We start from the raw sequence: 22,667 nt of genomic DNA on the forward strand, positions 1-22,667 counted from the left end.
GCGGGATGAACATGTGAGTCCATTTCTGAGGAGGTTTGTTTTTACCATCGCGTGTTTGCCGAATTTGGAAGTAGCATACACACAGAATAGGGGAGGACTTTGTCATACAAATTTTATCTTGCTGTAGAAACTCTTTCACTGATGGTTTTACGATTCAACTGATGTACCATGATGATCGCCACCCTTTATGCTCTCTCTCATACTGCCCCATAAAAAACATATACCGGTTCAAAGCACCGCGGATCTCCCGTAGGTGTATTCGCGATTAAACGTAGCAGTAGCACACCATCAAACTGTTGAGCAAATATTTGCGTGAGCTTGTTGGTAGCCACAATAAGCCAGCGAATGCGATACACGGCCGGGTAGAATGAATCAGTCGTGAAATATATGTAAGGCTGCGCGGTCGGTTGAGTTCAACTTAACTTCGTTCGCACGGCGAAAGGGTCGACCATTGAGTAACCGGTACTGGAAGTGGCCTTAATTAGATTGTCGGATTTTATATAGAGTTTAAGATTAATTACTTTCGTGGCGAGCTGGGACTTCAGTATTAATTTTGAGAAGACTGAATACTGGAACGAAAAGTCTGAGGCAATAGCTGCTAATTGAGTGAGCTCAACGAACAAAGTTTTCAAAAACAGGAAACAAGGAGGACTAAGTTTCGTGCTGATGGTAAAAAGTGCAAATGAAATTCGGAAATTTCATAGCCCAAACTACGAACGGTGTCAATTTCGTTTGAATAGTTAGTGACGTCATTTGAAGATAGCACTTGAAGCTGTTCGTCAATTGTGGAGTGGCTGGCAAGGAAATAAAGCTTGTTTTGGGCAATAACCAAACTTACAAACAGGTAAGTTGTTGTTTGGGTTTTCCCCCCATTATGGCCATGGCGAAAGATAAGGCCTATCGTAGTATTATCTCCATTTTTTCATTTTTCCATGGGTAGCAGACATACTATATGAGGATAATTATTGTTCGTAGGTAATTACTGGCTGGGTAACTATTATTACGTCATCGTCGATCGGCCGTCCATCTAGTAATGTGAGCGGGTGATTACCCATCCGAGACGGAGACTGATTTCATTCAAGCCGGTTCCATAAATTTTTTTATTCCCTAACGTTTATCAAAAATATTTAATCAAAAATAGAGATCTCACCATAGTTTTTCATCACTCTCCGACATAGAGTGTTGTTGAAAAACTTCCTAGATGTCACGCATAGGATCCAAAACCTTACAAAAAACGACTTAGAAGAAACGATAAAATTGTCTACTGGAAGTTAAATTAATGGAACTGCTTGTATTTTTGAAACCGCGATTTCGTTTCTATGTGTGCGTGAATTGAATGAACAGCAATAAGCCCTTATCTTCGCCACTAGAAAACGACAAACAAAACCACTGATGCTCCGAACGGTGAGGATGTTATTTTCATTTCGCTCCAATCTTCTCAGCTCAAATCTACTTTGCAAATATAGGGCATCGAAACATGGTTTGAACTAAATTGAAGGAATTTCAAAGTTGTGTTCTAAATTATATCAATTAATTTTATCCACAGAACCGTTTTGATGCAGCGAATTCTAATGTAAATCTTATGTTTGTTATTATTTTTCAATTTATGAATTATGCTTAAATAATGGTATCTGTTGCTTAGAAAAACACTGATTTATTTCTTGTTTCGCTGAGGTGAGCCAGCCCAGGTATGAAAACCTCATTAATAAAGACAAGAAAAATCTTTTAATTCATTGAAAATTTTCATACAGATATTTTAATAGTTGGTTCTTGATTGATTAATCCATGCACAATTTATATCAATTACTATTTATATAAAAACCATATTCGGCAAGACAGGGTTGTCAGTAGACTGCAAATGGGAAAACGTTATTTTCAGCATGTCTGGATCAAACCATGAAACTGATAACACTATTTCATTTTCGAAACTTCGGGTGACTTTTTTTGAGTGTACACCTAATTTGGCAACTGAAATTTCTCTGTGGTTCACATTTGTGTTTTCTCTTAGATTAGATTAGAGTAGAAGTGTATCAAAGCATTTTCGTTAGCTATTCCAAAAGCCCGTTTGAGCTCTTACATTTCACTTATTTTGTAAAAGCAATACTTTCCCAGCCTTCAGGATTTACGCAGCTGCATAAAATGAGCTGTGCTGTGTGCTAGTTCAAACCATGGTTTCGTACCCTGATCAGTGATCATATATGTATATTGTTTCCATTTTGCTTTGCGTTGGTTCCATGATCCGCTGTGCTCTGCAATCCAATCGACAAAACACATTTTTAAGATGAATTTTTTCGACAAATCACGTCGATGAAGAAACTTTTAGTTAAACAAATCTTGTAAACGCAGTCTGGGTAGAATGGGGCATGAGCATGGCACACCTTAATTGAACGAACGGTTGAGAGCTGCCGAGCAGAGGTGTGCAATGTGTCCCATACTCCCAGATTCAATAGAGTTAAAATGTGTACGTGTTCAATTATGTCACTTTTTGATTGGCATTGGACTCCCAATTTCTTAGACTACGTTGTTATTTCTGAATTGACCTCACTCTTGACCTTTAAATAAAAAAAGCTCATAAGCTGTGTCATAGAAATATAATTCAATTTTCACCATAAAAATACACCGTTCTGAATTCTTCACTTGGTGTCTTGGATTATTATTTGACTTCGTTCAAAGAAACTTAACCAAGATGATCATGATTAAAGCAAACAATTGAAAGTCGTGCAACTTTTGGCTTAAATCCGACATAATCTGTGCTATCACGGTGGATATTTTGCATTGAGCCTGACAATTTGAACTTCAACAAATTGATATTTATTTATTTTGAACGCGAATAAAATTTAAATAACGTTCGATCAGTTGGTGTTGTGAAAAACCATTTCATGATTTCTTGTTGTTTGACTGCGATTGAGCGGAACATTTTTCATTGAAGATCATAAGTCCCTTGTGTTGCTCCCACAGAAGGAGACACTTCTGTAGACACTCCTTAAGGGCACCCCTCATGGAATCCAAATTTAAAAGTACTCGCATTTTCAAGGGCACACCAGTCGATAAGGAAGTAACGCAGAACTGTAATTTTTATTATTTCACGCATGCTGCGACGCAGGAAAGCTGAAATAATAAAAATGACAGTTATGCGTGGCTTCTGTATTGAGTAATGTGCCCTTGAAAACGCGTAATGTGCCCTTGAAATGCTTTCATGATACGCTTGTGATCCTGATCACTAATAGAACATCCATTCTGACCATTCTGACTTTTTCCTTCCATTCGATGCTCAGAGTTTTATAGTAACGTTTAATCACACGACTCACCGTTGACTGCACGATTCCGAGTTGTTTTCCGATGTCACGATAAGAGAATTGAGGATTTTCCAGGTGCTTGTGGAAAATCAATTTGCGTTGTTGCTTTTCGGGTGACCCCATTGTTTTCAGTTTTTGAAAAACTGACAGCGATAAAATACACTCTAAACTACATCTACCCAAATTAGAAAAAAAAGTGCCAAATGGGTAGTTTTCTACAGCGTTTTTTCCGTTATACAGTTTGACACTCTTCATGACTCACACACCGCTGCTTTCAAGTGTTAAACACTATTCTGTTTTGATTTATTTTGGCCATTCAAGCGTTCACACTTAAGATAAATCGCCGAATTCGGTAAAATTTTACCGAAATCTCAACAGCAAAACTGTTCGGTAAATCATTTTACTGATTTTCGGTTATTTTGACAGTTGAGTAATGGGAAACATTACAAAAAAATCTGTAAAATATTCACCGAACAGCTCTGCTGTTGAGATTTCGGTAAAATTTACCGAATACTGTGGGATCGTTCAAAAATTACGTCCATCGTTTTTCAGAAATTTCAACCCCCCCCCCCTCATCAATTCCCCAGTGATTGCTTCTACGATAGAGCATTATGCACATTCAAACTACACTGAAAATAATGTTGTAGTAATACTAACTATGGAGCAGCGCTTAAAATCACTATTTTAGTTTGTAGTTGATATCCAGTTTTCCGCGAGCGGTAATGGCCGCCAGCTTGCCTGCGGGTTAGTCTCTGATTTGACATTTCTGGAGGTCAACTGCACCCACCGCTCCGAGCATTCTGACCAATGTGGCATAAAAGAAGGTGCTGATTAAGTGAATTCAAGCCTTTTTATATACCACATTGATTAAAATGCTCGAACGGTGGGTGCAGTTGACCTCCAGAAAAGTCAAATCAGAGACTAACCCGCAGACAAGCTGGCGGCCATTACCGCTCGCGGAAAACTGGATAAACGAAGCATATTTAAAATAACAATAACACTCTTATAAATTTTGCCACACGCATGGTCCAAAGAACAACAATGTGTGGTGAAGAAAATTCACAAAGTAAACAACCTTTTCAGGCCAACATCAAAGTTACTGCGAGTGGCAAATTAATTTCGCTGAAGTTATTTTGGCATTAATCTGTTCAATTTAATACTGGCCATGATGGTAAGTATTTAATATTTTAGATTTAGACAATGAAAAAGAATTCGTGGGTGATATAGATATGCATTTTCGTCTTACGGACCATCGTTTTATACGTCGGCCACCATGCCAGCTGCAGATTATTTGCAATGTTGAAGTGGTTCGCATCGTTTTAGCCTTTACCCGGTATTTTCGCCATAGGCTCTGCAGTGCAATCGGTATAACAGGCCTCAAGAAAGCGACCATCAAAGTGATCTGGCGTTGGTGGCTCACTAGCAAACGCACATGCTGTTGCTGCCGAAAACGACGGAGAACCGGTGGAATGACGAACAGGGATTTTTTTATTTATCACCAATATATTTTCCAGTGCGCAAATGCTCTATGTAATTCGAATAAATGCCAATAAATTTAAAGTACAATCAATTAAAAAACCTATTATTCATTTACGATAATATGGATAACCATATATCAAGCCATATATACATTGTTAATACTACTATGGATCGAAAACGGGCATGGTAAAATCAACTGCAGTGTTTACTGCTGCACATAGTAGTTTTAACTGAAATTATAGTACAACTCGACAAGAAGTGTCAAGAAGACTCCATAGTAAAATCAACCGCAGTCATGGTTGATTTAAGTATGAGATGTAGTCTGCACAAATCAAGTGGTAAAATGTTTTTAATTTTACCCTCGATTCGGTAGATATTACCATGCCGCATCTTTCAGTGTACCAATTCATAGATAAAACGGGGAAGGGTAATTTAGACGATCCCCACCGATGTGTATCCAAATGAGTCTCTAGTATAGCAACGAAATGCGTTCATATTTTATTTATGCACTTGTTCTCGCACCGGTTGTTTCTATCAAGGTTGTTGAAGTGCAATCATGCTTCGCACCGGTGGTGAATATCCGGTTGCTATTGAGGCAAACACGGAAACAAATAAAATCAGGAATCTTTCAGAACGCGCTCCAACTTTTGTAATATAAATATGTGCGTAATGCATTTTGCGATTATCAGATTAGCTAGACACACATCTGCTAGGTGGCGCTAGCTTATATGCAATAATTTAGTGAGGTGGATATCTCGAGATCTATAAGACTTAGAAAGATTTTGTCTTCTACAAAGTTGTTCGGGTAGCCATAACATTTATGATGGAGACTAGTTTAGTTTGGAATTCATACGCATAGCTGCGCTAGTGTATGAGAAATAACCTGTTAGGTTAAATATTTCTAAATCCGTTAGAGTTAGAAAGTGGCCATCTTCTACAAAGTTATCCGAATTATCTGTTAGGTTGGTTATTATGTAAGATTTAAAAGGGTAGTCAAAACCAGAAGTTTAGTTTGAAACCGCAATACTCGTTGACGCTTGAGTTGAGTCGAATAGAGTCAAGTACGATACACTGAAGATGGCCTTACTGTAGAAGTCGAAATAAGTATCTGTCAAACACTCACAAAAAACTCCACATTATATTAATGAGTTCACACATGGATTTTTGCAATGGGGGTAGCGAAATGGATTCCATATTTTCGACACATATATTCCATGCGCCCACATGCATTCCATGAGTTTTCACACATACTATCCATGTGGGTCATAGAATCCATGTGTGAATTTGTATGCAATTAAGTATGTGTCGACGCATGATATGCATATTTCAAAATACATGGATTTTTGCCATAAAGTATGTGTTGATTTTCCTGAGTGAAGGTACAACCAAGTGGTGGGATTAAATGGAATTGATTCAATATTCTGAAAATTCCCGATTTTGAGATATTTAACCTATCAGTTTATTTCTTATACACTAGCGCCACCAAGCGGTTATGTCTTAATCTAAACCTGCGTTGGTCATAATGGTTTTGACCACCTGAACAACTTTGTGGAAGGCGGCAATATTCTAAAAATTACATATTTTGAGATACCTGACCTATCAGGTTATTTCTAAAACACTAGCGCCGCCAAGCGGTTGTATTATTACCTAAACATGCTTTCGTCATGATGGTTTTAATCATCCGAACAACTTTGCAGAAGACGGTAATATTTTTGAGATTTCAACTATCGAAATATCTAACCTTTTAGGTTATTTCCAATTCACTAGCGCCGCCAAGCGGTTGTATTTCAAATTAAACTTGTTTTCGTCATGATGGTTTTGACCACCCGAACAACTTTGTAGAAGACGCCAATATTCTAAAAATTCCAGATTTCGAGATATCTAACCTATCAGGTTATTTCATATGCACTAGCGCCGCCAATCAGTTGAAATCCAAACTAAACTGACCTCCATCACAATGGTTTTGATGATGAATAACCGAACAATTTTTCAGAAGGCGGCACATTTTTTATTTATGCGTTACTCTATATTTCCGTGTGATGGTTTGGCAACGGTTGGAGCGGGTCGCCAAATTTGCCAACTCGCTATTCACCGAAGGTTGCGTTTACATTTCCCAAACCCGTTTACCAACGACCGGTGCGAGTTCGCGTCATGATAGAGGTTGCTATTTTGGCTTTATTTACGCACTGGTGGGGATCGTCTTAAGCTATCAGTACACTGTTTGTCATAATGACAAATATTTGTCAAGTCAGCCTGATATCCATGTCGATTTCTGGTCAGTCTGATAGATATCCGGATAAACTTGACAAATATTTGTCATCATGACAACACGCAGAAAAATATATTGTAGAAACAACAATATTCCGGTTTGAATTCAACAATAAATATTGTTAACTCAGGGCTAATAATATTTATCTTTTGAGTCAATCGAGAATATTGTTGTTTCTACAATCGAAGCAATAGTGTCGTTGAGAGTAGATTCAACAATATTATTGTTAAATTAATTGTCACTGTATTTTTGATTCAATGTGATATAGATGATTGATTCAACAATAAAATATTGTTGAAGCAATAATAGTGTATTCGATTGTATCTGACTATTATTATTTTGAAGCCAATTTATTATCATATTAATGTTGTAAATTATAAATTATCACCACTGTTCAATGTTCATATGATCTAATTGGTCCGGTCCTTCATAATAAATACACGAACGTGGCAATCTACCTGTTCGAAGCAGAATCTTCATTGTTGGCAGCCAATCACATAATTCCTGTATTCATTAAAAAGAATAGTGCAAATATCAAAAATTTCAGAAATTAATATCGGCTATGAGTTTACCTTCGGTTCCGTATCATTTTCAATATACTCCTGTACAGCACACTTTCTTTTAAAACTTTTTCGCGAGGAAAACATTTTTTCAGGATTACTGGAAAAAGTACACTTAAAAAATTACACACTGTTTCGTAGTTAGGCAAGTTCGAAGCAAAATCAAATATTGTTGGAATAAAAATATTATTGTAGTTTCAACAATGTAACATTGTTGATTCTACAACAAAATGTTTTTGATGCAATAATAGGCCTATTATTGAATTCAACAATAAACTTTTTAGATTTAATCATACCAAATTCAGCTGCGTGAAACAGTGTACTGAGGGCTTTAGTCAAAAGTAAAGTAATTCGACCGAAAGCCATTTGGCAGAAAAACAGGATAGACCGAAAGTCATCTAGCCGAATTCTATTTGGCCGAATTGGACGTTTGACGAAACGGTTATTGGGCCGAAAACAGTTTGGCCGAATTGGCAAATGAAATACCGTAGAATCTACCGTCAAAATTCTAAAGAATTTTGGAGTATTTAATTAAGATTTTTTTAACAAAATCCGAAAGATTTTCAAAAGAAATAAAAAAAAAGAAATCTGATTAGATTTCAAAAGATTTCCCGAGGAAATTTCAAACAATATCCAGAGGAAAAGTGTTACAAACAGTTCAGCAAAACGTCATTTCCGGCCAAATCCTTTTCCACCAAACGAAAATTTCCGGCAAATGGTTTGTTCTGCCAAATTGCATATTTCGCCCAAAAAACATTATCAAATAAAAGTTCCATTTTGTTGACATCGGGAACAATCAATCAACAGACAGATGGCTTTGATGTATTGTACGTGGATTTCCCTATTGGACCCGACCGTTCGAAATAGTCGCCCCCGAAATCGCCGTTTTCATAGTAAAATCTGTCAAAACTGACAAGCCTGCCACGTGCTTTTTGCTGTTTCCCTCGGACTTCTCTTTCTTTTTCCGATGTTTTGACACCTGTTTTGATAGACAAGGAGCAAAAACTAAGGTAATCTACCAAACATTTTTTGAGTTTGACAAACCTTGCTGCAAAAGGGAACGTATGTCATTGGCAAGTGAACCGACCTTTGAATCCATTGGTCAAGTAAATCCACAATATTTCTTCCAAAAATATATCTGTCATATATAGTTCTGCACTTTTTTCCGTATCGTTCATCAGTCAGATTTTAATCACATTTCATCTAGTATTTATTAGACACAAGCATTTTAAAATTATCTTCCTATGCTATACTGTAGGACATCGTCAGCTATCCAGTGCTATCGCGGCCATCACGATGCAGTTGTGACATCAGAAAATAAAAGAAACCTCAATCGTCGCGAGAGCTCACTTCGGTTTTCAACTGGAAGCATAATAAAAGCATTGTTTTATCGATTTCGTTGATTGTAAATGCTTATCTTCAAAATTCATTCCCTTACCCGATAAAGGGAACTTATTTTGTGCAGTACAGTAGCCGTTCGATAACTGCAAAATGTTTACTTTTCAGTTAACGAATGCCGTTCGATAACTGCAACGCATTCTAGACGTCAAACGGTTGTCAATCGACGTCAGATGCAATAAAAGTGCATCTAAATGTGCAGCGCAATGCAGCTGTCATTGCGTTTGACATCAGTTTGAAGTTTAGCGGTCCGATAACTGCAAAACTGTTGCAACTATCGAATTGCAGTTAAAAAGCATTGCAGTTAAATGACTTGCAGTTATCGAACGTCTACTGTATGGGTTTTCTTAGGAAATGCTAGAAATGCTTGAAATATGTACTAGAATAAGAGATCGACAAAGACGCCATGTTGTTTCTAATCGAACTGTCAAAAGCGGTTCCATTTCGACTTGCTTACTTTTTGCATCCATAATGGAACGTACACACGGTCAAGCAGTTTGACCAACACTCCACCTCTCGTTTATTCAAACATCCATCAAGTTTTACCAACAGCGGCACGAACAATCAATTTATTCGACCAAAAATATCACACACGATCGACCGAAGCGCCAACTTGAGCACCAACCATTAAAAAATATATGGGGGTTTGTGCAACTTTACTACATGTTCGGCGAACCTTGACTCCACCCCCGACAACTCAAACCAAAATCAAACCGTTTTATTTTTTACAACCGAGCCGCCAACTGTCAAATGGTTGTTCGAACAACTTCACACACGTTCAAACAAAGCAGCAACCGAAGCATTTTCTTGAAGGCGGAGTCAATGTTCGTCAAACTGCTTGCCTGGTGTGTACCTGGGAGGGAGCTCTCGATACTACACATCAAATAAACAAATACTGTCGTCAGGCAACAAGCAAATTTTCTGCAAGAATAAACAATCAACGTAGGCGCCACTTAAAAAGACCAAATTTTGTTTTGTGTGTTATTGTTGTTATATTGCCTTAGAAAATTTTCTTGTCGAGAGTTTTGTTCTCGGCTCGCTCTGACATGTCATGACAGCTAGATTTCGGCTCGGCTTGACACACACATTTTTTGAATCTGTTTCTCCCTCCCAGGTGTGTACGTTGCATAAGAAGCAAGCAAAAAGTAAACAAGTCGGATTGGAACCGCTTTTGACGGTTCGATTGGAAACAAGATGGCGTCTTCGCCGATCTCTTATTCTAGTATTTCTAGTAAAATCTAATCTTGTTCTGGAGCAGGATCATTTTGAACCAAACTAAAAATGACTATCGGACTTCAAAATTTTAACAGAAAGTTAAACGAATCGATCGAATGGCCCTTTGGGTGGCCACCAAAGTAGACGCATCACACGATGGAATAAGGGGCCGTACACATATTACGTAAGCACATATGGGGGGAGGGGGGGTTGGTCAATATCTTACGCTCCATATAAATAAAAATTCATTTGTATGAAAAAAATCTTACATGGGGGGAGGGGGAGTCGAAAAACCCTGAAAAATTGCTTACGTAATAAGTGTACGACCCCTAACAATTAATTTCAATGAACTGACAAAACGCATCTACTCTGGCCACACACTTAGCTAGCAAGCTTTAGGTGTAGTCTACCGATTGAACTTCTTGCGTGATTTCACCAACAGCTCATGTTGACCTTCGAACTGACACGCCTGCGCCGAACAGTCGACAGACATGCAATTGACTTAATTAGAATTTCTTTCCAACAGTAAACAAATCGATAAATATGCAATGAAACTTCGGAATTTCACCTAACAATATACGTTTTTGTCTTTCTTTCCCCACAGAGAGTCCTGATGTTCGACAAAGAGACCGGAGAGCTGGAACTGGGCGCTTTCCACGATGGTGGAATGTACTTCGACCGGGAAACAGGTGAAAGCAGCTCCCAGCCCACGCATGTGGTGCGACGTGAGCGCTCGAAGTTCACCATCCCGAAGCAATACCTGAAAAGCTGCGATCAGAGTACCGGCCGCAAGCAGGGCTGTATTTCGAAAGTCAACAGCAGCTATCCGCTAGCGAGCCGGGAGAAGATGATGCACTTGAAGGAGGTATTCGTTAAGCGATAATTTCCGCAATCAGCTACTTTCGAGAGGGTTAGCCAAAATTCCAAATTTGTTGTTAATCTACTGCCTGTTTTACCATAGATTCGATCATTGCTGAATTAGGCGATTGAAATTGTACCCTTTGTTTCGCCAATTCGCAGGAAATTATCCTTGGCTATAACAAGACCAGTTATCTTCTACTGTTGATTCCACCGCTCTTTATCATGCCCAAGTTGGCTCTCATGCTAATCATGGCCGTTGAAGTAGCACTGCATATGTGGGCTCATCAGAAGAACGCATCAAATCGAAATCCGGAATTCTACTACCGCACTCCGTTGCATGTCCTGACATGTCAGTTTTGTGAAATGTGCCGAAGCGAGCGGCAAATGGATCAGATCGTAAAATTGCAGAATGAGCGGATGAGACAGATGCAAAATTATTTCCGAACAGTAACAAGAACAATTGCTTAAACATCTGGTGATTATTTGAAACAAAAATATTGCACAACAAATAATTGATAGCATGTATTTTTAAAACTCGGAACATAAATAAATATACAAAATCCTTTTATATTATTGAATTGTTCATTTACGCAAACTACTCCGAAAAACTCCGTTTTTAGTATAAATGTTTCTTAAGCATTGAAATAATTGAATGATCCTTATTCGGTAAGGACTAATTTCTTTACCTTCCCTAGGGTTAATCTAGATTTGATGCCGATAGCGACAGTTTTTCTCTTTAGTTTATATTAATTTGATGTCCTTATGTACGTTCTCCTTCGAGGAGGAAAAAGAAGGTAAACTACCTTTCTTGGATCTACTGGTCATCAGAGAAGCAAATACAAACACATTGAGCCTCGAAATCTACAGGCAGCCCACGAACATCATGAGAGTCATCCCATATACATCGAACCATTCGTATCAAAACAAAATGGCAGCATTTCATCACATGATCCACAGGATGCAGACGATATCCCTGAGCGAAGAAGGAAAAACGAAGGAACTACAACACATCTTGGAAACAGCGAAGATCAACGGATACCAGGAGAGGACTATACGAGTGATCATCAACAAGAAGGAAAGGACCCTACGACGAAACGGACTTACAACGCTAACATCGATCGATGTCGAGCCGCTAAAAAGAGTTTCGATCCCATATGATGAACACATCACCAACCAGCTACGCCCTCGACTAAGGAAATTCGACATCGATCTAATATTGTCGGCGTAGCACCAACTTAGAATTCGGAAGTCGGGACTTCCGAACCGAACTTTCTTCCGAAGTTTTATCTGTCAAACTAATTGATGCGTTGTTTAGCGCATCTTTAGGCGAATCTAGCGCACTATTTCCGAAGTTGGGAAAGTTGCCTGTATCTGGAGAAAAATCCAACTTTGGTATAAAAATCGGTCTAACTTTTATCCGGATAGACAATACTACCCAATTGCAACTACCATCATTTGAGTTTCTTGCTGATATTTAGATGGCAACTTTCTGTTTCAAATTTGGTATTTTTATCGTTTAACTTTTTTAGAAAAAAAATCTAAAGTAGCCCCCGGAGTCAAAAGAAGCCCCGCACGACTGTACTTACCTACTTATGAATCCTGTACACCTCCGGTGGTGCAAAGGGTCGACTTGAAAGATCTCCATCCTGAGCGTTGCCCGGCTATCGCTTTAACCTGTTGCCAGGTTAGATTTCGGTCGACTTCTTTTATTTCTTTATTGAGGCTTCGCTGCCATGAGCCTCTGGGTCTGCCTTTGCTGCGATGTCCCGCTGGGTTCCAGTCTAATGCTTGTTTACAGATTTCTTTTCCGCCCCTAAGTAGAGTGTGACCAACCCAGCCCCACTTCCGATCCCGAATTTATGTTGCTATCGGCCTCTGGTGACAACGACGATGGAGCTCGTTGTTTGAGATCCAGTTGTAAGGCCACCAGGCCCGAATTATAAACCGCAGGCATCTGTTAATGAACACCTGCCGCCGTTGAGTATTCTCCACTGATACACACCATGTTTCGCTAGCGTATAACAGCACAGATTTCATGTTAGAGTTGAAAATTCGTATTTTGGTGCGTTCACTTATCTGCCTGTTTTTCCAGATATTTCTTAAACTTGCAAAGGCAGCCCTTGCTTTCTTGATCCGTTCGCCTACGTCGATCTTGGTACCGCCGTCTGACGCCATTTGGCTACCAAGATATTGGAAACTTACAACATTCTCCACTGGTTGCGAGGCTACTATGAAACTGGAAGGAGTCACCGTGTTTACATCCAACGATTTGGTTTTGTTGACGTTGATGACTAAGCCTGCCGAAGAGGAGCGCTCGGCAAGGTCGTTGAGCTTACTCTGCATATCAGAGCACCGTTGCGCGAGGAGTGCAACATCATCAGCCAATTCGAAGTCGTTTAAGTGCTCCATGGTTATAGGCTGCCATAACAGCCCGCGGTTTGGTTCACGGTCAATCGCATCTACCAGAATCTCTTCGATTACGATGAGGAACAGTAACAGTGATAGAATACATCCTTGCCTCACACCAGCTACGACCCGGATAGGGTCGGATAGGACCCTACACTACACGAAAAGGCCTCGTACTGTGCTTCGATGAGGCCGATGATTTTCTCAGGAACCCCCTTGCGTCTCAGGGCGCCCCACATATTCTCGTGATTGAGACGGTCGAAAGCTTTTTCGTAGTCAATGAATACCAAGTAAAGGGACTCTTGGAATTCGTTGACTTGCTCCAGAATGATGCGGAGCGTGACAATATGGTCCACACAGGATCTTCCGGCACGGAATCCGGCTTGCTGCCGCCGGAGAGTCGCATCGATCTTCTCCTGAATCCGGGCTTAGATAATTTTGCATAAAAAATTGAGAACGGTACACAGCAACATAATCACCCTTTTTGGGCACCTTCACTAAGATACCTTGTATCCAGTCGACCGGAAAGTTGCGTTGTCCTAGATATTACTAAATAAACGATGCAGTAGTTGAGCGGATGTCATGGGGTCAGCTTTGAGCATCTCGGCTGATATGCGATCGACCCCTGGGGCTTTATTCGATTTCATGCTTTGGATGGCTGTTTGAATCTTTAGCAGTGATGGAGCTTCGGTATTGACGCGTGCTATACGTCGGATCCTAGGCCGATCATGCCGAGTGATGGCCTGGCTGGCACTTGAAAAAGTTGTTCGAAGTGCTCGAACTAGCGTTTCAGCTGGTCAGTTGGGTCGGTCAATAACTGATCATTCGCGTCATTCACAGGCATCGTTGCATTCATCTTTGCCCCGCTTAAGCGTCGTGAGATATCGTAGAGGAGGCGAATGTCCCCGGTTGCTGCGACTCTCTCTTTTTCGTCGGCCAAAGAGTCTGCCCACGCTCGCTTGTCCCGTCGATATGAGCGTTTTACTTCCTTCTCAAGAGCCGCTTATCGTTGACGGACTAAGACTTTGGCTCCTCTGGTTTTTGTTCGCTCTATCGCGGCTTTGGCTTCTCTTCGCTCCTGTACACGCCAAAAAATATTGCAGTCGAAACTACCATTCCAAGGGTTATTTTAAGAATATGCACCGCCAATTTTCAGCAGATAACAAACTCGTTTGATTTTACCATGCGCGCAGTAAAAATCAACTGTGGCCCATGCGGAATGTTGTCACATGAACTGAAACAGTGGTGAATTTCTCTGAAACCATGGTAAAATGGTAAGTAGTTTTCACAACGGAATTTTTGTCTGTGTATCTTCCTCCAGGTCTCATCGGTGATCCATTGTTTTCTCTGGGTGCGCAGTTCGCCTAGATTGTTCTCGCTGGTGGCGATGGAGGCATTCTTGTTGGTGGTACATTGGTCTTCCACGCTGCCACCTTCCGGAATATCTGCAGCACGCGTCTCCAGTTCTTCATCGAAGCACCATTTCACCGGGGCATCTTCCAGTCGGTGTGTGTTGAATCGTTGTCCAACTTTTTCCTCCTGCCGAAGAATATACGCAATGCGCATGCGTGTTTCGCCGATGAGGAGGTGATGATCAGATGCGATATCGGCACTACGTTTATTCCGTACATTAAGAAGGCTCCCTTTCCATTTCCGGCTGATGCAGATGTGGTTGATTTTCTGTAAATCCGTCACAAGAGACCCATGTGACCTTGTGAACCAGTCGATGAGGGAAGAGCGATCCCCCAATCACCATGTCGTTATTACCACAAAATTCTGCGAACACACTCCGCAGAGTGTGCCTGACCCTGAGCGCTTAGTAGGAAGCCAACTCCGCGATGCTGGGGAGCGTTCACCTCGTAAACCAGAGCATAGCAGAACTTGTCCCGACGGCGTTCTGTGTTCTCCAAAGTTTGGCCAACGGACTTCACTCAGTCCCAGGATCTCAAGTTTCATGCGGCGTGCCTCATTGGCAAGTTGTGCCAATTTACCCTGGTGGACTAGGGTTAAAACGTTCCATGTTCCTATTCGTGTCCGTTGTTTCGTCGCCGTAAAATTAGTCCGTATTCTTTCTTTTAGGATTCTCGAACAAATTGATGTTTCGGGAACAGTAGGTTGTTGGCCCAAGGTTCCCTATCCACCGGGATGGGACCGCCATCTTAGGTATAGCTTCCGGGAAATAGCATTTCATACTCAGCCGCTGGATGCCAGAACAGACGCTGTTGGAGCCGTACCTCCTTGGTGAACAGACGCTCGATCAGTCGAGCCAAATTTGTTTAAAGGGAAAACTTAACAACGTTTCCTCCGGAAGTTCCTTCAGGAATTTATTCGAAGTTTCCTTCAAAAATTTCCCCGCAAGTTTCATCCTTACATGTTTCTTGAGGAAATCCTCCGAAAGTTTCTTGAGGAATTCCTTCGGAAGTTCCTTGAAATCTGGAATCAGCTTTCAAAGATATTCCTAGAAGAATTTCCAAAAGAATTCATTTCCAAGGATTCTTTTGAAAAAAATATGGAGGAATGCCTGAATGATTTCGCCAATGAATGCATTCGAGAATTCAAGAAAGAATTCCTGGAGGAATTACTGAAGTAATTTCTGACAGAATTCCAGAATAAAATTCTGAAACGCACGAAGGAGCTTTTGGAAGAGTTTCAAAAGAATGAAAGAATTTTATTCGGTATCCCCCAAATATACTTTTCTGTTAATTCTTAGGGGATTTTGTGAACGGGTTTCAAGGTCAATTCCCAAACTAATTCCATCCATCGATCTGATTTAGGACACAATTTGTGAGGAAAACCCTTAATGAACTTCTGAAAAACTTTTTAAAACTGAATCAAGACAACAGTACCGGAGAAACATCTTTTAAAATATATAAAATATAACAAAATTCCCAAAAAAAAATCCAACGCGCATTTTATTTGAACAAACGGACAGTTTGTTTTTTTCCTTCTGCTTGTTTATTCCATCCATCCTTCCACCCCAGGCTACTGACATCCTATTGTTTAGCCCATCGCCAGATCGTAGCCAGGATGTCCTGGGCTATAATTTTTTTTCATACTGCGTTTCAATGATGACAGCGGTCTATGTCTATTGATGATGATGACACCGCGCTTGTCACCGGGTCGTTCCACCCACATGGTTTTGACAGTTGAAGTGCAGTTGTATTGGTGAACCTGGTGAAACTGTAAAACAACACAGTGCGTTCCCGAAAAAGATATTTTAGTTACTAGATAAAGATTGTCGCTGTCGTCGCTGTCCGGAACATCTTTTGCTGGCGAGGATAGGGGAGCTAAATGTCAAAGAAAGAAAATCCATACGATTTGACAGGTATGTACCACACATGTTTCGGACAGCAGAACAAAGGGAACCGAAGCGACAATCTTATAAAAGACAGGGTCACCGTCTTCGACCAGAGGTCGCACAGACTGAACACTTAACATCTAGCATTAGACAACGGACAGGACATTCACCCCACAACCAGTGGACCAGTGGAGAACTTTTCGCTTTACGAAAAGTTTTCTCCTTACTGGGGCGGGAATCGAACCCACACTCCACAGCACATGCGTCTAGACGATTGACGTCGCTAACCGCACGGCCACGAAGCCCACACAATCTCTAGTAACTAGTAACTAAAATATCTTTTGTTCCCGACAGCTTTGGGGTTAGAATTAGAACTAGTGGAACCTAGTTCCAACCTGAGCCATTAAAAAAGCACTTTGACAGCACTTAGGTTGGAACTGTTGAACTTTTTAAAAACGAATTCGACATTATAGATAGAAGTTCCGTCGTCGGTCGGATCGCAATGTGCTGCTGGTTCTCGCAGACAGCGACAGGTACCCTCAGTTCGGCAAAGCTCGGTTTCCAGTGCAACGCGCTTGGAGGATTCCTATGGAACAACAGAACCAACCAGCTGCTATTATTAATAACATTCTACGTCAAATGCGAGATCAAATGTATGTAAAAGAGACTTAAATAAAGGAAATAATATATTTTTTTAACATATAAAACTTTTGGTAAAGTTAAATTGAAGAAAATCCCAATTGTTGCATTGAAAGCGCACTCCACTTGTTGTATTGACAGCTCATTAGTTGATTCTAATTAGGGTTCCTATAATGAGAGATACGCAAATACTTTTCCAGAGGATTTAGCAACGCTGTTACTTTTGTTATCAAACGCTTCCAGCACTTGCCGCAGTGCAAAATGTTGAAGCTTGTATATGACTTTGCATTTGATAACAATTTGGAATATCGGACCAAAGCCTCAAATAAAAGTGCAATACAAATAAGCAAAATACGATACATAAACTAGATTACTTCTACTCACGAAAGTAAAACAAATTGTTTAATCGATTTAAACTTTTCTTAAAATCTACCCGGATAAAAATGTACTATTGGTTCAATAGTGTAAACAATTGAATTACCATAAAATGTACGGTATACAATAGGATACATTGTTTCTTGATGGTTGCACAGATTGTATCAACACTGCCCAGGTAACCGTTAAGCACTGTAATAAGCCGCATTTGTATCATATAATAGCTTTTCAGTGCTTATGAGTTCTATATAGGTTTTTCTAGTGCTTATTGGCAGTATGGACCACAAGCAGCAAAAGAAACCGTATATCGGTATATAACGCTTGGATATAAAGCTAATCAGCTCTTTGGATACAAGCCGAAAAAGAAAACCTTAAATTCCAATTCAGAGCAATCATGTATGACGTTTGGGAGAAATCATAAACAATAACGCCTATAATTTAAAAAGCTATCTCTTTCACTCGCATTAGGGCAGATATATTTTGGAAAACCTGCAGGAATAATATTATTGATGACATTCGTATAGAGAATGTATGATCCATGTTCCGCGAAGTGTGGATTTCTTCTATTTATATTAATTATTATTATTATTGATATTAATTCCCACCTGAAAGGCTCGCTGAAAGGTACCTTTTAAATAAACTTAATTTGAAAAGTTCCGTTTGGCTTACTGTGATAAGTAATAAATAATTCGTTTACGGAACACTTTCCTCGCCATTGACATGAAAGCAGATAGAAATCTTCCGTTTATTAACCACTCCCAGCAATGTATCCACTCAGTACGGAGATGGATCAGATGGCAAACTCATTCACCAGCTAAATCCAGATCCATCGTACTAAACACAGTTCAAGACCGGAGTTTAATACAATTAACACAAAAAATCATCGAGTCCCAACTGGAAGAAAAAAGATAGAACGCTTTAGAATGTAAATAAATATTTTTCCTTTCATTTTTCGTCATTTTTCATTTTTCTCGTCTAAATAGTTTGACATTTACGCATAGACATGGAAAATAATAGGGACATGCACTATATCAGCCGAATATTTCGCCAAAAGCGGCTTTAGAGCAGCACTCAAGTTCAATATAGATCTTATCAGCACTGTTGATCATGTCTTTAATGCGACTATAGAACCGAATTAATGTCATTTTCAACGGCTTAGTGGTTACTTGGGTAGTGCTAAATGTGCATTTTTTTCCCTTTAAATTGCATTGTTGAACAGTAAAGCTGTCACAACTGAGAAATTAAAAATCGTATTGTTTTACTATACAAATACAATACAATCCATTGTATTTTGAACAGTTTTGTTCGGATATTTCAACAATATATTAACCATACACTCTATTGTGTGACGAAAAAAATGTATGGAAAAATCTCAGATTTTGTATAGTTACGATACTTAACAACCCGTACATTCTATTGCAAAAACTTCATTTACATTTGAGTAAATGGTTCATAACAATGCATTCTAATATATTTCTATGGTTTCATTTACAATATAATCTATTGACAATTTAATGTTATCAACAGTTATAGTGTTGCAATAAATTGTATTGTTATTCTACTGGATTTTTTATTCGGGTATCTCAATACCTCTCAATCTGCAACAATATCCCGCTCGGAAATTTGTTCTAGACATCTCCGCGATATCTCTGAGACAAAAAGTTGAGTCTCCTAGATATTTTTCTTCGATGTCTAGAACCTGTCACACCTCAAATCCGCCTCAAATGCAACAACCGTTTACACCGGTGTCTACCTCGAGTTTTAGACGAGCAAACCGTTTGAACCGAAAGGAATTTGACATATCGGATCTTCTAGATTTAGCAGAGATATCTCTTAGACATGAGAACCACAATTCTTCTAGACTTTTGCTAGATATGGTATAGATATTGATACCTAACGATTCTTCTTCTTTTTGTTGCTTTTTATGCTTCCTTTTGTACAGTGAAAACATGGAATCATTTTAAATATTAATCAGTTGATATTTCTTTTTATTTATTTTGTTTTTCATAATATTCAAGAATATGTAATATTCATTTACTGTTTTCAGGCAATGTTATTGCGTATATCGAGTTATTCGTCAATCCATAGTTGAAAAATATCGGACATGTGAATCCGGGAACATTGTCATGAAATATTCCGAAGATAACTTTCTGAAAAGAAAAAAAAAAACATTCAGTAATATGTTTACTAAATCTCAATTTCATACAGCATCAGAATTGTTGTTAAAAACCACAGCAGTAAATAGCTGAGAAGAATGGATACGTTTGCATGCGTTTTGACAGTTTTTCCATGGAAAAATTGTCAAAACATACGCAAACTTATCCTCTGCTCAGCTCTTAAGAATTATTCAGAAAGCATCCTGCAAAATTCAGAGAAGTTTCCTGGCGGTAAAGGAAGAAAATGGATTGCTCATTAAACTCAAGGATTCCTGAATGAATTCCGGAACAAATTCTAACCTTTATCTGCGGGAATTTCTTCGGGAGTACTGCTGGGTTGACTTCGGAAAGATTTTTTAACTGTGAACATTGTGGGGGTTCCTTCGGCAATCCTGCTGGGAATCCTTCCTAGGAATCCTGATTCCTCTGAGAACTCTGGATTCCTTCGTGGATTTCTTTAAGAATCCTGGGGGGATAACTTTGGCAATCTTGTGGCAATTCCTTCGGGACTACTGCGGGAGGTTCTTCTGGAATCTTGCTGGTTTTCCTTCTGGAACACTTCCGAGATTTTTTCGGGAATCCTTCAGCAGTTCTATCGGATATACTGCGGTGATTCCTTCGGCAATACTGCTGAGAATCCTTTAAAGATTCCATCGGGAATTCTGCGAGGAAATCCTGTGGAGGTTCCTTCGGGAATGCTGCGGGACTGTATGTGGAAAACTACTGAGATTTCTTCAGGACTTCTGCGGGAATTTTTTCGGGAGATTTTTTCACTGCGAACACTGAGGGGATTCCTTCGCAATCCTGCACAGCGCACTACGGAGATAAAAAAAATGGCGACGAGAAAAAAACACGAGGGAAGTTATTTTGACAGCGCTATAACCGTTATTGCCGTTTCGGTTTAGCTCGTCGAATTTATTTTAGGCGAGGGGATCGACGAAGGGTGTGCTTTCGGCTAGCGGTTTGAGAATAATATGGTGTTTATGCTCAAATGTGCAATGGATTGAATGAAACCCGTAACACATTCATGGGTTGGTGTCTTAATAAGGTAGATTCCTGTGAGATGCTCGATTTCTTTCCATGCGGGTAACAACGCTCATTTGGATCACGTTTTGACAGTTCTCAATGCTCGATTGGCTCACAATGGCCGCTTTCGTATATCTCTCATTATAGGATCCCTAATTCTAATGTAAAACACACATTTAGTTTTGAGAGGAAAATGTTATTTTGAAAAGTCGAGTCTAGATGAAGTTGTTATCGGAGTGACAATTTTCTTATTGGTAGATTTAACAATCCTATACTTTCTACTGAAAATCATTAACTGTATTCCTCAATTTGACCAACGTTTCATTCAATTATACCTATTATTTTTTTTTTGTCTGTTATTGCGCATAAACCCAAAAATTTTATTCCCACACTGACAAAAATTCAATCATATCCATTATGTGTGGCACACATGAATTTTGACTATAGCATTTCCCATATAACGGCTATGTGAATTCGCATAGCATATATGTGGAATCACACATAACCGTTATTAACTAATAACCTTTATGTGGATTCTCCCAAAGCGGGTGGTTATTAACGCACACATAAAATTTATTTGTAAATTTCTTTAGATTTTTGCCAATAAAAATGTGTGGATTTTTATTAGTGCACCTTTGGGTTTCCGCGTCGAGCACTCAGCGCAAAGACTCGGCGGCAAGGGGAAAGTTCAAGAGTTGGTACACACTTAGCAAAAATTACCGACTTCGGTAATCTATTTACCGAATTCTCAACAGCTGAACGTTCGGTAACGAGTTCGGTAAACGAATAGACTACCGAAATTTCGGTAATCTGAGTTCTTCCCACGGAATGTCAATTTTACCGACCAATTCGGTAAAGTTCTGGGTTTACCGAAATATTCAGTAATAAGGATGTTGTACGGATTCATTCCGGAATGTTTTTTTTTTTTCAATAAAAAGAAATTACAATTTTCAATGAGAAGACATTTTATTTTCATCAAAGTCACAAATGCGTTATTATGTTAATGATTGCGGAATCTTGTGTAAAACGATTTGATTTTTCTGCCTCCAAGAACGGTTGGCTTCATTATCATGCGCTAGATCATAGAAAAATGTTGCTATGCGGTCTGGTGCTGATGTATCGTCAGAAATTTCGTCTGTGGAAAACACAAATATTTGTTTCAATGAGGCACACCTTGGAAAGGATTTGCTTGATGCGGATAGATATTACTTACCGTTGGCAGGAGACAATTTCAATGAAACGCATCGCCAGACGCATGACTAACTTTTATCGTTCTTTTTGAGCTTGAATTCAATGCAGAAATACAATGGAAGGAATCATTTTGCAGCAGCACAAACAAAAATGAAGCAAAGTAGATTTGACGTTCGATGGTACCGAAAGATCAGTAAAACATTACCGATCCATTGGTGATACTAACTATTTGCAGTATTTTCGGTAAATATGGTGACAGTTCACCCACAATCACCGAAGTTCAGTATATTACAATGTCAACAAGAGTAAAATCACCGAAATATCTGTGATTTATTGAATCACCGACCCCTTTGGTAAAATTATTTACCGAACTCTTAAACTCTGATTAATGCTGCGTTTTGACAGGGCAAATGAATTGATCAACTCAGTTGAATTCATATCACTTGAATTCAACTCAATTGAAAGATGTGGTTTACATTCTTTTCAATCCATTTTGAT

General features: G+C 39.3%; 1 protein-coding gene across 2 annotated transcripts; it reads left to right on the plus strand.

Annotated features, from left to right (window-relative positions):
- Positions 1-384: 384 nt before the first annotated feature.
- LOC134211316 (uncharacterized) lies at positions 385-11,648 on the plus strand. Of its 2 annotated transcripts, none has more exons than XM_062688066.1 (3): positions 385-844; positions 10,822-11,082; positions 11,238-11,648. In XM_062688066.1, exons 2-3 carry the CDS (start codon positions 10,831-10,833, stop codon positions 11,544-11,546), a joined length of 561 nt encoding a protein of 186 aa, XP_062544050.1. In that variant the 5' UTR covers positions 385-844; positions 10,822-10,830; the 3' UTR covers positions 11,547-11,648. The 2 variants fall into 2 exon arrangements, with proteins under 2 accessions (XP_062544050.1, XP_062544051.1); XM_062688067.1 differs by lacking the exon at positions 385-844 and adding an exon at positions 10,558-10,742.
- The last annotated feature ends 11,019 nt before the right edge of the window (positions 11,649-22,667 follow it).

The sequence above is a fragment of the Armigeres subalbatus genome, chromosome 2, assembly GCF_024139115.2.
Source record: "Armigeres subalbatus isolate Guangzhou_Male chromosome 2, GZ_Asu_2, whole genome shotgun sequence".
Taxonomy (NCBI): Eukaryota; Metazoa; Arthropoda; class Insecta; order Diptera; family Culicidae; genus Armigeres; species Armigeres subalbatus.

Bases quoted from the DNA above. Each gene is read 5' to 3' on its own strand.
- LOC134211316 (XM_062688066.1), top strand. From the start codon at position 10,831: ATGTTCGACAAAGAGACCGGAGAGCTGGAACTGGGCGCTTTCCACGAT. The intron at 11,083-11,237 runs GTATTCGTTAAG...GCCAATTCGCAG, and splicing joins AGATGATGCACTTGAAGGAG to GAAATTATCCTTGGCTATAA.